General features: G+C 32.5%; 4 protein-coding genes across 4 annotated transcripts in view; all 4 read right to left on the bottom strand.

Moving 5' to 3' along the window:
- The window catches only part of LOC145259887 (uncharacterized), a 575878-nt gene that overhangs the window by 366755 nt on the left and 195123 nt on the right, over positions 1 to 14000 (bottom strand). The gene's annotated exons all lie outside the window — the stretch shown is intronic.
- LOC145259950 (uncharacterized) lies at positions 4079 to 7878 on the bottom strand. The gene is made up of 4 exons (XM_080117929.1): positions 7625 to 7878; positions 6848 to 7048; positions 6047 to 6226; positions 4079 to 4412 (listed from the first exon to the last, which is right to left on the bottom strand). Exons 1-4 carry the CDS (start codon positions 7734 to 7736, stop codon positions 4231 to 4233), a joined length of 675 nt encoding a protein of 224 aa, XP_079974055.1. The 5' UTR covers positions 7737 to 7878; the 3' UTR covers positions 4079 to 4230.
- Positions 9758 to 10774, bottom strand: LOC145259972 (uncharacterized). Its single transcript, XM_080117961.1, has 3 exons — positions 10562 to 10774; positions 10192 to 10371; positions 9758 to 10070 (listed from the first exon to the last, which is right to left on the bottom strand). Exons 1-3 carry the CDS (start codon positions 10632 to 10634, stop codon positions 9892 to 9894), a joined length of 432 nt encoding a protein of 143 aa, XP_079974087.1. The 5' UTR covers positions 10635 to 10774; the 3' UTR covers positions 9758 to 9891.
- Positions 10966 to 13858, bottom strand: LOC145259919 (uncharacterized). Its single transcript, XM_080117879.1, has 8 exons — positions 13646 to 13858; positions 13276 to 13455; positions 12981 to 13154; positions 12677 to 12850; positions 12091 to 12267; positions 11787 to 11966; positions 11476 to 11649; positions 10966 to 11287 (listed from the first exon to the last, which is right to left on the bottom strand). Exons 1-8 carry the CDS (start codon positions 13716 to 13718, stop codon positions 11109 to 11111), a joined length of 1311 nt encoding a protein of 436 aa, XP_079974005.1. The 5' UTR covers positions 13719 to 13858; the 3' UTR covers positions 10966 to 11108.

The raw sequence follows: 14000 nt of genomic DNA on the forward strand, positions 1-14000 counted from the left end.
CATATCTTGTCTTTGTGGGAATTCCTATTTTTAAGTATTTTCACTCAGTCTGTTTGCTTGATTTTTACTTACTCTTTTTTGCTTATAAACTAAATCTCGAGTACGGTTGTAGTTTATTTTTTTAAACATCCCTCTATTTCTGTGTCTTTATGTTATTTTACGAAAGTAATCCTTTTCGATCGTCAGAAGCAACGATCCGCCTTTGAATTTCCAATAAATGTCTATTAATAATGGTTATCATGTAGAAAAATAAATTCCGGAGCATAAAAGTCGTTCATTTTTATGGTACATGTTTTAATAAAATTGAGGCGTATACTATTGGAACGACCGTATGACAAAGCGTACTCTGGATGCCTATGCCAGCAATCGCTCATCGCTAGCAAAAGTGCATTGGTAATAATGGATACTTTGAAAAAAATCTATGTAGCATAAAATGTCGCTCGTTTTAACGGTATCATTACATCTTTGTAGCTTTTTAACATTTTGATTAAAATAAAATATGATTCTTTACGTGTGGAATGGCCCTCGTATCTGTTATGACATTTATATTTTTACTAGCAGGTCAGCCCAGCTTTTTGCGGGCCCTATGTACTGTTCATAATTTTATGTGCGTATGTATATATGTATATTAAAAAGTTTGACTCATGTCCATGTATCCTACATCTTAAATTTCAAGTGTTTAGACCCAAAATTGGCGGAGGAGTTTGGTAGAGTCTGCAAAGGTCAACTCTTTCAACTTTGACCTCTTTGCAGCCAAATTTTTGCCCCAAAATTGAGTAAAAACTTGCTGCTTGTCTGAACACATTATGTAAAATTTCAAATTTTTAGACACAAAATTGGCTGAATAGTTTGCTAGCGACTTCAAAGGTGAAATGCTTTGAACTTTGAGCCATTGGCAGGCAAATTGTCGCTAAAAACCAGATTAAAAAGCTTGTCCTATGTCTGAATACACTTTGTGTGAACTTTCAAATGTTTAGACCAAAAATTGGCTGAGTAATTCGGTAGAGACCGCAGAGATAAAACTTTTTTAACTTTGGCCCTAATTTTGACCCCTTAACATTTATCGTTTTTGGCTTAAATCAAATTAAAAAGTTTGATCCCTGTCAAAGTAACCTACATCTAAAATTTCAAGTGTTTAGACCCAAAATTGGTGGAGGAGTTTGGTAGAATAATCAAAGGTCAAATCGTTTAACAACTTTGACAACTAGATTTTCAGCCGAAAATGGATTAAAAAGATTTTCCCAAATCTCAATACCCCTTATGTCAAATCTCGAATCTGTAGACTGAAAATTGACAGAGTAGTTTGGTAGGAAAATATACACACATAGAGGAAAATGTACACACACAGACACACAGAGAGTCAATTTCACTTTTATAGATATATAGATTACTCTTTACATATATATATTTCACTTTTATATATATATATATATATATATATATATATATATATATATATATATATATATATATATATAAATGTCCTTTTCTTTCTCATTTTTTAAATATATTTCTGCAATATTTTATAAAAAAACATCTTATACTTCATTTAGGTTTTATATTCATGACATAAATTATGTTCATGTTATTTTTGTAATAACGTAGTTCTCTTTTTTAGCATTTATACATTTTACGATGTATATATATTGTGAAAATTTATTTTACCTTGTTTTTTTACCCTCCCTCACCTTACAAAATTTAAGTTGAGCACTGTAATCGAACTTATTTCTCCTAATATATTTTCATACTATATATGAAATGTAAACTCCAATAATTTTATGTTGTTCCTGACACACACACACACACACACACACACATATATATATATATATATAATTTTATGATTCTGTACATGTATATCTTATGCATAACACAATTATTTTTTCCTAACACCTCTTTATAGACTTGAGTCTTAATGTTGTTAATTGCATGCACCTATTTTTCAACAGAAAGCCATTTGTTATAAATATTACATTTCAAACCTTTCTCTGTAGTCTCCGTTTGATATAGTGCTTCCCTTGTCCATTGTATTAACATGTCAAGCTCTGGAAGACCTGCCGCTATAGACTCATTGAGTACAGTTTCCATACAGGTTCCGTCTCCCTCTCCGAGTGCACTTTCCAACTTTCTCCTTAAACTCTCAACTGTTTTTTTCCCTATTTAAATAAATACGGAGGATATTGTATTTAAAAATTACAGAGGCTCTCATCACACAGATTTATATCTCTCTGCATTAAGAATCTACACGAACTCATATACATAGGCACAAATCTCATACACACAAACACACGTATACACACCCACACAAACTCATGCATATATATATATATATATATATATATATATATATATATATATATATATATATACGTGTGTGTGTGCGTGTGTCACTTTGTAGTGTGCTTGAGTTCCTTCCTCATAGTTTCCGAAACGACTGAGCCTATCTTTTGCAAATTTCACACAAATCTTATTTAAATGTCTGGCAGTGTTCTTAGACATGTTTTATATAGATCTTAATCCGATAAGTATTAAAAATCGAAAAAGTCCGATCTTAAAAAAAGCTTTTCTTCGTCATAGATAAAAAAAGAATAATTTTTACATGGGAATATTTCTCGTTACATCGGCAAGAGAGATAATAAAATTTCAGCAGATAACTTCTTCTTGAAAAAAACCCCAGATTAATTATAATTTGGAGATATAGCTTACTGGCAGAGTATTTGACTATAGATCGAATGATTCCCTGTTTAAGCCAGGGTATACCACACCATTTTATTATATTTTTTTTATTAATAATGAGTTCACTTTACGATAAAAGAATAGGCAAAATTTAAAATCGCTGCAAATCATTTCTTCGTTTGCATATTTTAAAATTAATCAGAAGTGACTTTTCCAGGGCATTCATCGTCAAGCCAAAATAGCAACTGACGTGATATTGTAAACAAACACAGACGAAATTTGATAAACGACATTATCATTATTATTTTTTTTTTTTTTTATACATTTTTTTTTTTTTTGCGAATTCGTCGATAAGGTAAATTATTCCTCATAGTATATAATTATTAATAGAGAATTGATTCTATAATAATACATATGCAATCTGCATAAATTAAAATATCATGTTCAAGCGTATTGCATGACGGGCAACACCGGGCTGCCAGCTTGTATATATATATATATATATATATATATATATATATATATATATATATAATTTATGAATACGTAATAATGCTTATCCTTTAAATTTTACTGGTTTCATGCATCATGAATTCATTTAATAGCATTTTATTATCTCATGTACATTTTTAAACGATATTTACATAAAAAAATTAAATATTTGATAAATAATCTGTCAATAAAGGAAACGATGCAAAAGACAAAATAAAAGGGGGGGAATCTCTTTCTTCTATTCACCCCAAAGGTAGTGAAAATTAAATTAAAAAATAAGCAACTGTTCAAAACTGCTTATATATTGCTAAAATAACAACAATAAATATTATATAAAACATTTTCTAAAATTTAGAATCAAGTAGAATATAAAGTTTTTATAAGAATATCCATATATATATCGAGAGCTTTCATAAGAATACTACTAGTGACGTTTCAAAAGTAATGCCGCCAATTATTTTCCGCCCCCCGATTGGATAAAATAGGATTGCAAGTTGCATTGTATGATAACTGAACTTATGCATTTATAACTTGAAAGTTTTATGTCTCTGTTGCAGATATTAACGGTGCGAGACTAAAAAAGCAACCCTTGTCATGGACGTGCGCCAGAAGCAAAGTTGCATCCTTGAGTTCCTCTATGTGGAAAAAATTAAACTGATCAACATTCAACGGTGGCTGTTGAACGTTTACGAAGCCGATGCAGTTGATGTCAGCACAGTTAGGAGATGAGTTCGTCGATTTCAGAATGGCAACAGAGATCTGAGTGACAAAATGCTCTCTGTACTTTTACAACAGAGGCATCAAAAGAGCCTGGCAAAAGTGCATTGAACATGATGGTGACTGACTATGTAAATTCTCGAGTCCAAATGTCGCTTGTTTAATGGTGCCACTCTCGTATTTGCAGCTTTTTAATGTTTTAGGTTTTGGGTAAAAAAATAGAGGCCTTACTTTTGGAACGACTCTGTATTTGTGTGCGCATATGTTTTGCATTAAGCTGCATTTTAATTACTATAATTTAAGTCTGATATCTTTTTTTTTATTAATAAAAGAAGTCTTCTGGGTTTACAAACCTCCTCGTCCACCACCAATATTTTCTAGCAGGTCACGAGCCTTGCTTAACTCCATACTCAGTTCTGGGTAGGCAGCATCTTCGAGTTCTTGAATAACACTTGCCAGGCGTTGTTTATTTTTTGATCTCATTGCTACTGCGAGTTGATCACCGAGAAGTTGAGGAGTTTTGATATCTGTTTGGCCAAAGTATTCAAAATGTCAGTTGGGATTTCTAACAAATATACGAGCATCATACATTCCCAAATAGAAATGTAAAATATTAGTACTATTAAAGACTAAAATGAACAACTCTACTCTTACCAAAAACATAAACAACTGTTGCCATAAAAATAATGAATAGATGAATATAATTATATTTAAGTAAATCCACACACACACACACACACACACACACACACACACACACACACACACACACACACACACACACGCGCATGTATATATATAAATTATATTACGGTTAATATTAAACATATCAACCATAATATATACGTTAAACATTATATTATCTATTTTAAGTCAGATGTTATAAATAATATATAGACACAGTGAAGCATTGGAAATTGTTGCAGAGGTTTCGTTATGTTGTGAGATTGCTAATGAAGCTCTCTGTGTTACATATACAGTGATTATTTTAGTAAACAAAGAAATAGTTCAAATTCTTTGACAGAAATAGATTGTCGTTATTTGATGGCTGCACGTACTGGCAAGTTGAATTCGACTTGAAACGCCGGCTCGTATTTCCAACTGAAATTACCTTAACAGTTCAGCGTCCGAATATTGTCACTTTGAGATTAATTTGAAGAAAGTTTTCGTGATTGAATTAATGATTCTATTTGAAAGAAAACTTTGAATGGTTATACCAGCTCTAATAGGAAAATATGAGATCTACAAAAACAATATGTTAGAAATAGCCGGAAAAAAAAGATTGTACGCCCTATCAAGGTCGGATGCAAAGATTTTATTGCCAATTCAACCTTAACATTCTTGAGTAAGCTTGGTTTTTCCCCAAGAGGAAATATTTAGAAAAAGAAATATTTTAAAATCCATATGCATAAGCGTGTATATGGAAATCTCACAGAATAAAACAATACAACAAAGCCTGGTAAGATGCTCTGGGCTAATGCTAATGGTGCTTCGACCCCGAAATTATACCTTCATTCAGTGTTATAATCTCATAAAATCTTTGTTGGAAGCAATGTTGTTGTACAAGGAACAGTTATAGTATATGTATTTAATTTTATGCACATCTTTTATTTACAAACATATATACAATATGATTTTAATTACATTTAAAATGCAATAAAATTAATACATTTAATATATAATACAGTAAAAATGTGCTATATGCTGACCTCCTGTTCCACCTTGAAGAATATTTAATGCTTTTCTGGCTTGGAAAATATCTTCATCCAGTTCTATCATTCCTAGAGACACACATTCGCTTATTACTTTACTCAGCGTTGATTTGTCTTTAGCCCTCATGGATTGTTTGAGTTTCACTTTCAGACTGTCAATTTTCTCGAGATCTAAACGACCAATATGAACATATAAACTTTCATGTGATGAACAACAGCAACTATTCTTTTATGAAAAATGTATAGGTACATGAATTCCCTGAGGATATAAAGTTATCGTATTAAATGATGTTAGATTCAACCACAAAAATCCAGTATAAAATTAATATATCAAAGAATACAAACAAATCGTTATCTTCATCCTAAATACGTAATTATCTATGACAAACAAATTATTCGGAAATTGACTGAAATGAGAAATATTGTTTTGTTCTCGAAAAGGATCTAACCTTTGGGTATTCCTCCCATACTTTTAAGTGTTTCTCTTGCTTTCCGAATATCCGAACCGAGTTCTGGATATCCCATCGCTGTAGCCTCTTCGATTGCCGCGTCCAAAGAGTCTATATCCTTGAGTCTAATTGCTGTTCTTAGTTGATCGCGAAGTGAAGACGGAGTAGGTGACATCATTTCTGAGAATAGGAAATAATGAAATAATGCAAGTATATTTCGTTCGTTAGAATTTTTCATGGATTTGTAGCAGATATAAAGACATTATAACCTGGAATGTTTAATAACATCTTAAAATTAAATATTTCTAAAGAAGTAATGAATTCTATTGCCGACAAATAGTTTTAATGTTTAATTAGATTAAAAAAAAACCTTAATCGATTTTTTTATATCACCAGCTATTTACCTTCCAAAGAGTATTAATGTCTTGGCAAACAAATTATGAATGATAATGATCCTAGATATATTTAAACTACAGTAAATGTAGTAATTTTCTTGTTAATTTCACAATGTTCCTCAGTAATAATTTGACCTATGTATCAAACAATAATAAACCCAGGAATCTACTCGCGAATACCACAGTGTTCGTGAAAAAAAAAATTTCCAACAAGTACTCAGTTTATTGTTGTTTAAATGAGCACCCCTTTCTGCCAATTGGACCCTTGGCAGAAGAACAAAGATATAGACATAAGACTGATTAAAATTATGAACATATTCAAAATATGAACACAATATGACGAGAAAAGGTAATGGTACACAAGTCTAATAGGAAAGTTCTGAACTATAGTCAGAATTTGTCATACCTTCAAAGACAATTATCTGCTTCGCCTTTCGCTTATCATCTTCGACATCTTCAAGAATATCGCGGGCCCGTTTGATATAAAGTTCCAACTCGGGTATGTTTGCAAGAATGCATTCATTAATGATCCCTTCTAAGTTGTCTTTGTCACCGTCTTTAATAGCAAGCCTTAATTTCTCGCGTAAAATATGAGTCACGTTATCATCTGGATTAATGTGTAAAAGAGGCAAAGAATAGAATCAAATAAAGCTATAAGAAATTTAAAAAAAGATAAACTTAAGGGGGGATGTAAAATGTTTAGTGTGTTGTGTTATCAATTAAATCTAAAATGGAAGGAGGCAGATACAAATTTTCTGAACATCGTTATTGATAATTTATTAGTTTTGACGTGACGTTTCATTGGAAATAGCAGAAATCTCATTAGGGTAAATTAGAACTTTGAATATAATGGCTGAGAAGATAAGGTAAATGAAAAGTTTGAAAGAAAGTCAACAAAAATGGGTCAGATAACACCATTTTTGAGAGTAGAAAATCGATGTTACAAACTTTACAATATACATCGTTTAAGACGTTATATATTGATGAAGTTAATGCAAGCTTTAATTCTGATTTCCGTCTAAAAAGCATAATTTGTGACGAGCAAGAATAAGAATGCTAAGCTTTGAAGGAATTGTATATCATTAATTATGTTAGATCAAAGAAGGAAGAGGGAATAAACGAGGTAAATAGTAAGCAATCAAAAGTCACAAGTAAAACAACAGCATAACTCTGAAGAGCGAACCTTTTTGTGAAGATGGTTCCATGGTTTTGATGATGTCTCGGGCGCGTTGTATATCGGAATTTAATTCATTAAACCCATGCGAAACACACTGATTAATGATGTTCTCGACCATGTCTCGGTCTCCGATGCAAAGACCATGTTCAAGTTTACGACGCAATTCATCAGCGGTGATTGTGTCTAAAGTACGAAATTGTCAAAATTTATTGAATATTTAGGGAATATTAAAAAAGATGAGACTGAATAAAATCATAAAAATGTACTTTTAAAAACCGGTGAAATATTGACAAATTATTATTATTATTATTATTATTATTATTATTATTATTATTATTATTAATAATAATAATATAAAAGGAATTCATGTCTGTTTACATAAAACGGTGTGGATGTGTAAAAATGTTAATTAAAAAAATAAAGTTATCGATATGTCGGTTAATTTTGGATCTAAATATCTGGGGTAGAGACGTGTTGAGTCAATATTTAATGATATTTTTCTAGGTTTACTAATTAATTTCACATACTAAGAATTCTAGCTTGCCTAAAATATTTATTGCTTGTTTCAATCTGCTTCACACACACACACACACACACACACACACACATATACATATATATATATATATATATATATATATATATATGTGTGTGTGTGTGTATATATATAAGCAATTAAAAACATGAAATAAAATAAATTTATGTATTATTTAGCACGTTTATCACAGTACAGAAAAGTAATAAATAGATAAAGTAATAAAGATCATAAAAACAAAATCAACAAGTTTATTAATATAAATATAGCATGATTATACATTACTAGGAATGTGTGTCGTAATTATGATAAGCTGAACATGAACAAGCCAAGAAAAAACGTAAAATTTAAATGTATTTACGACTTATTATAGGGCAAAAACAAAAAAAATATATATTTAAGGGTGATTACAAAAATTAAAAAGTTGATATATACACACACACACACGAACAATCGCATATATATATATATATATATATATATATATGTGTGTGTGTGTGTGTGTGTTTGTGTGTGTGTGTGTGTGTGTGTTAATATTTTCCAGAGGAAAAGCAACGAATGAAATTTTAACGAGGTTAATACCAGAGTGCTTAATATCAAAATAAAAGAAAATATACAGTTATTTGTTTTATATGAGAATGAATGTATTGCTACACTCGTAATGCGAATATTTTGGTCAACCAGCTACAAATAATTATAGAACGCATAAGGCGAAATAGCTTATACAAAAGTTTAGTTCGTGTGTATATATATATATATATATATATATATATATATATATTATCATTAATATTCTTAGTAGTAGTAGTAGTAGTAGTAGCAGCAGCAGTATAATTTTAAAATACCTACAGAAACTAGTGTTTCATCCATTCTGGAATAACCAGGGACACAATTAATGCCGGTCGGAAGATTCTAACCCGACTACAAAGCCATCGATGACTCTTTCAGAAACGAACAAACCTCACAGCCGACCTCATCCGCTGAAATGTAACATCCGTCCCAAGGGATCTAATGACTAAAAACGCATGATTTGCTCATACGATATATATATATATATATATATATATATATATATATATATCATAAATATGCATCGGCAGAGCGGCATCATAAAATATATATCCGCAAAAATTGGACTAGGAAAATTACGTCGTTTACACCCTTCTGCTTTGAAATCTGAAATTGGCAAGAAACTAATTAATAACCCAGCTTGTGCCAGTGCCTATAAAATGGAGTGTTTTAGTATTTTAAATACGCTGACTCAATATCATTTAAATATTCTGTGGTCAGTCTCAATTCTTTTACGCCTACCGTCGCTTTGCAGACATAATATGGTTCGTTAGATCATTGTACCTGATCAAAGTTGGAAATTAATCTTTTCATACCTCCTCTACCGGAATGCACACATATATTTTATGTTATATTTTTGTGTATATATATATTTAATATGAATTATCATTGGAATTTTATCCCTAAACATTCCAGTAAATCGTAAGGTTTAAATAGGTCATTAGCAATCACAACTTCTGCAATTGCTTTATCCAAAGCCTTGATGTCTTTTTGTCTAATAGCCATGGTCAGTTGGTCACGCAGTGTGTCGGCCAATTTCACATCTGACGAACAAATAAGTTTTACCGTCATTATACATAGCAATCCTACATATTGTATACATCTTGGGAAATTTCCAAGAAAAATGCACATTTTCAAAATCGATTACAACATCAATAATACTATCAATCTAACCTCCAGTGCCACCACGAAGAATGTCTGCTAAACTTCTAGCCTTCTGGATATCAGTTTCCAGCTCTGGCATTCCGACTGACACACATTCGCTGATAACCTTGTCCAAAATGATTCTGTCTTTCGCTTTCATTGCTTCCTCCAATTTACTACGTAGTCCATCAACACTCTTACTTCCTAACAAGCGAAAAATAACAACAATCATGAGCAACAATAACCACATCGGATGTATTGAATAAAATGCATTAATTTCAAATCCATCACACTAAAGCACACAATGCATGATTAAAATTCTAACCTCCACGTCCTCCTCCCAAACTTTCCAGAGTGTCCCTGGCTTTACGTAGATCGGAGCTCACTTCGGGAAAGGCTGCTTCTTCAGCTTCTCCGATCACACTTTGAAGACTGCGTATATCTTTTGAGGCGATCGCTTTCTTTATTTTATCGCGCACATTCTCAGGACTCACAGTTACGCTTTCTGTTAAGACAAGCACAATTGACGCACTCAATAACATTACAGAAATAATGTAACGTATTCTGATTTGATTCAAATGCATCTATCAGTAAACTGAAATTCTCAAATGATCATTCAAACATCGTTTTTAAATAGAATCTCAACATAGATACGCACAAGAATCATGAAAATATCAATATATATATTTGCCCACCTCTTCTTGGCATTTCTTCCAAGTCATCCACAAGTTGTCTTGCTTGCTGTACAGCAGAATCTAGTACTGGCATACCAGCAGACACACATTCATTGATCACACCTTCCAGAGTCTCTATATCGCCATCTTGACTTGCTCTTCTTAGTTTTGCAAGCAATATTTCAGGCGATAATATTCCTATTAGATGAAACAAGCGATTTACGTTAAACAAATCTTACAACATAGCAACACTACAAATCCGCTCCTAATCATGCAGTATATATATTAAATCTTTTATCTATTTTGATCTAAATAATTAATCGTATATCACTAGAATAATCATTTTGTTAATTATTATTTGCTAAGTATAACCTCTCAACTAAAATTTGTTTTTCTACAAGTAACATAATTACAAACTACAGCAGGTATGCAAATATAATTATCTATACGATTCAATGAATACATGATGTTATGTGGAGCACAACGTGCGTCAATCAGGGTTTGGTAGATGAACTTATCCTTATCTATATAATCGTTAGATATATAAGCTGAAATTCAAATTTGAACACTAACCTCCGGTACCACCTCCTAGGCTTTTAAGTGTTTCTCTAGCTTCCTGCAGATCGCAACTCAATTCTGGGTATCTGGCAGCTTCACATTCTGTAATAGCTTCTTTTAATGCTGTCGTATCTTTGCTTCTAACAGCTTCGGCAATTTTCTCACGCAAACTCTCCGCAGATTTAATATCTAACAAGCAGAAGCACAATCCAATTGCAAAACACTTTCGATAATTATGAATTTATTCGGTAAATAATAGAGCAAGTACTTATTTATACACACTTCAGCAAGAAATATCTCTTATAATGAATCATTCATGAAAAATACGTGAATTAAACACAAGTTTTAAATAAAGTAAATATTGAAGAAGTTCTAACCTCCACTTCCTCCACGAAGAATATCTAAAAGTTTCCGTGCTTTATCGATATCGGCGTCTAATTCTGGTATTCCAGCTGATACACTTTCAGTAATAACTTTCTCAAGCAGAGATTTGTCTTGTTTTCTCATGGCTTCTGTCAGTTTCGCTCTCACACTGTCCACATTTGTCGTTCCTGTTAAGCAAACGTTTCACAAATACAAACACTGTCACAATATTACACTGAAAGCGACAACTAGTGATAAAGAAAAAGAATATAAAATGAAATTTTCCATGCAAGACAAATGAAATTTAAGTGAGAATTATTCTAACCTCCGAGACCACCTCCTAACTGTTGAAGGGCTTCTCTTGCTTTCCGTAGCACTGAACTCAGTTCTGGCAATGCGGCACGCTCGGCACCTTCGATAACTCTTTCCAGACTAGCTTTGTCTTTGGAGTCGCTCGCTTTTTCCAGCTCATCCCGTAATTCACGCACAGACTTCTTTGGCATTTCTGACAACGGCAACAAACCATTACCATATATTAGTTTAATTTCTTAAAAATTGACCTAAATCATTGTTTTAAATTTACAACTGAAAGTAACCAGAATTTGAGTTCAATTAAATAAAACACCCACCTCCTATTCTGGCGTATCCAATAGGGGATAAATTGCGCCTAGCCTCTTGGATTACACTATCCAATTCTGGCATTCCAGCCGCTACACATTCACTGATCACATTCTCCAAACTGTCCTTATCTCCAACTCTCATAGTTGTCCTCAATTTCTCTCGTAAAGCGTCCGCTGTTAAAGTACCTACAATTTCAAATTCACAATTCCCTTTCTCAAACCGATTTAATCACTAATGTAATTTCATAAATTATTACATTTGAATTCTATTCTACTACAGGACACTCAGTTACTACCAGAGGTTAGATTCTACCGCCGCTCCTCCGCCAATATTATTTCTATAAATCATATATGATTCACTAGTTAAAAAAGTGTCCTCTTCGACTTTTCAATAATTTTTCATTCAACGGGATTTGATATCAAAGTAATAATTCCAATAGATAATCTCGTTCATAATATTATTAAATTCTACTGACGTAAACCTCTTATTATCAGCTCAATATACCAACACAGAAAAGAAGATGTATTTTTTCACTTTCCGAAATGTACAATTTGAAAATGATGCAATCTAATAAAGCAGACTTTAGAAACTGACCTCCTCGTCCTCCACCTAAACTTTCCAGTGAATCGCGGGCTTTACGTAGGTCACTGGCAATCTCTGGGTATCTGGCAACCTCAGCTTCTGCAATTGCTTTATCCAAAGCCTTGATGTCTTTTTGTCTAATAGCCATGGTCAGTTGGTCACGCAGTGTGTCGGCCGATTTCACATCTGACGAACAAATAAGTTTTACCGTCATTATACATAGCAATCCTACATATTGTATACATCTTGGGAAATTTCCAAGAAAAATGCACATTTTCAAAATCGATTACAACGTCAATAATACTATCAATCTAACCTCCAGTGCCACCACGAAGAATGTCTGCTAAACTTCTAGCCTTCTGGATATCAGTTTCCAGCTCTGGCATTCCGACTGACACACATTCGCTGATAACCTTGTCCAAAATGATTCTGTCTTTCGCTTTCATTGCTTCCTCCAATTTACTACGTAGTCCATCAACACTCTTACTTCCTAACAAGCGAAAAATAACAACAATCATGAGCAACAATAACCACATCGGATGTATTGAATAAAATGCATTAATTTCAAATCCATCACACTAAAGCACACAATGCATGATTAAAATTCTAACCTCCACGTCCTCCTCCCAAACTTTCCAGAGTGTCCCTGGCTTTACGTAGATCGGAGCTCACTTCGGGAAAGGCTGCTTCTTCAGCTTCTCCGATCACACTTTGAAGACTGCGTATATCTTTTGAGACGATCGCTTTCTTTATTTTATCGCGCACATTCTCAGGACTCACAGTTACGCTTTCTGTTAAGACAAGCACAATTGACGCACTCAATAACATTACAGAAATAATGTAACGTATTCTGATTTGATTCAAATGCATCTATCAGTAAACTGCAATTCTCAAATGACCATTCAAACATCGTTTTTAAATAGAATCTCAACATAGATACGCACAAGAATCATGAAAATATCAATATATATATTTGCCCACCTCTTCTTGGCATTTCTTCCAAGTCATCCACAAGTTGTCTTGCTTGCTGTACAGCAGAATCTAGTACTGGCATACCAGCAGACACACATTCATTGATCACACCTTCCAGAGTCTCTATATCGCCATCTTGACTTGCTCTTCTTAGTTTTGCAAGCAATATTTCAGGCGATAATATTCCTATTAGATGAAACAAGCGATTTACGTTAAACAAATCTTACAACATAGCAACACTACAAATCCGCTCCTAATCATGCAGTATATATATTAAATCTTTTATCTATTTTGATCTAAATAATTAATCGTATATCACTAGAATAATCATTTTGTTAATTATTATTTGCTAAGTATAACCTCT

Source organism: Euprymna scolopes, chromosome 3, assembly GCF_053919585.1.
Source record: "Euprymna scolopes isolate OS-2025 chromosome 3, ASM5391958v1, whole genome shotgun sequence".
Classification (NCBI taxonomy): domain Eukaryota; kingdom Metazoa; phylum Mollusca; class Cephalopoda; order Sepiida; family Sepiolidae; genus Euprymna; species Euprymna scolopes.

Excerpts from the sequence above, each read along its gene's own strand:
- LOC145259950 (XM_080117929.1), bottom strand. The coding sequence starts at position 7,736 with ATGGTCGAGAACATCATTAATCAGTGTGTTTCGCATGGGTTTAATGAA. Across the intron at positions 6,227-6,847 it reads GCAGATAATTGTCTTTGAAG|AAATGATGTCACCTACTCCG; the intron begins GTATGACAAATT and ends TCCTATTCTCAG. Across the intron at positions 4,413-6,046 it reads TATGGGAGGAATACCCAAAG|ATATCAAAACTCCTCAACTT; the intron begins GTTAGATCCTTT and ends TTGGCCAAACAG.
- LOC145259972 (XM_080117961.1), bottom strand. The coding sequence starts at position 10,634 with ATGCCAGTACTAGATTCTGCTGTACAGCAAGCAAGACAACTTGTGGAT. Across the intron at positions 10,372-10,561 it reads GGAAGAAATGCCAAGAAGAG|AAAGCGTAACTGTGAGTCCT; the intron begins GTGGGCAAATAT and ends TTGTCTTAACAG. Across the intron at positions 10,071-10,191 it reads TTTGGGAGGAGGACGTGGAG|GAAGTAAGAGTGTTGATGGA; the intron begins GTTAGAATTTTA and ends TTCGCTTGTTAG.
- LOC145259919 (XM_080117879.1), bottom strand. The coding sequence starts at position 13,718 with ATGCCAGTACTAGATTCTGCTGTACAGCAAGCAAGACAACTTGTGGAT. Across the intron at positions 12,851-12,980 it reads TCTTCGTGGTGGCACTGGAG|ATGTGAAATCGGCCGACACA; the intron begins GTTAGATTGATA and ends TTTGTTCGTCAG. Across the intron at positions 11,288-11,475 it reads TCTTCGTGGAGGAAGTGGAG|ATATTAAATCTGCGGAGAGT; the intron begins GTTAGAACTTCT and ends TCTGCTTGTTAG.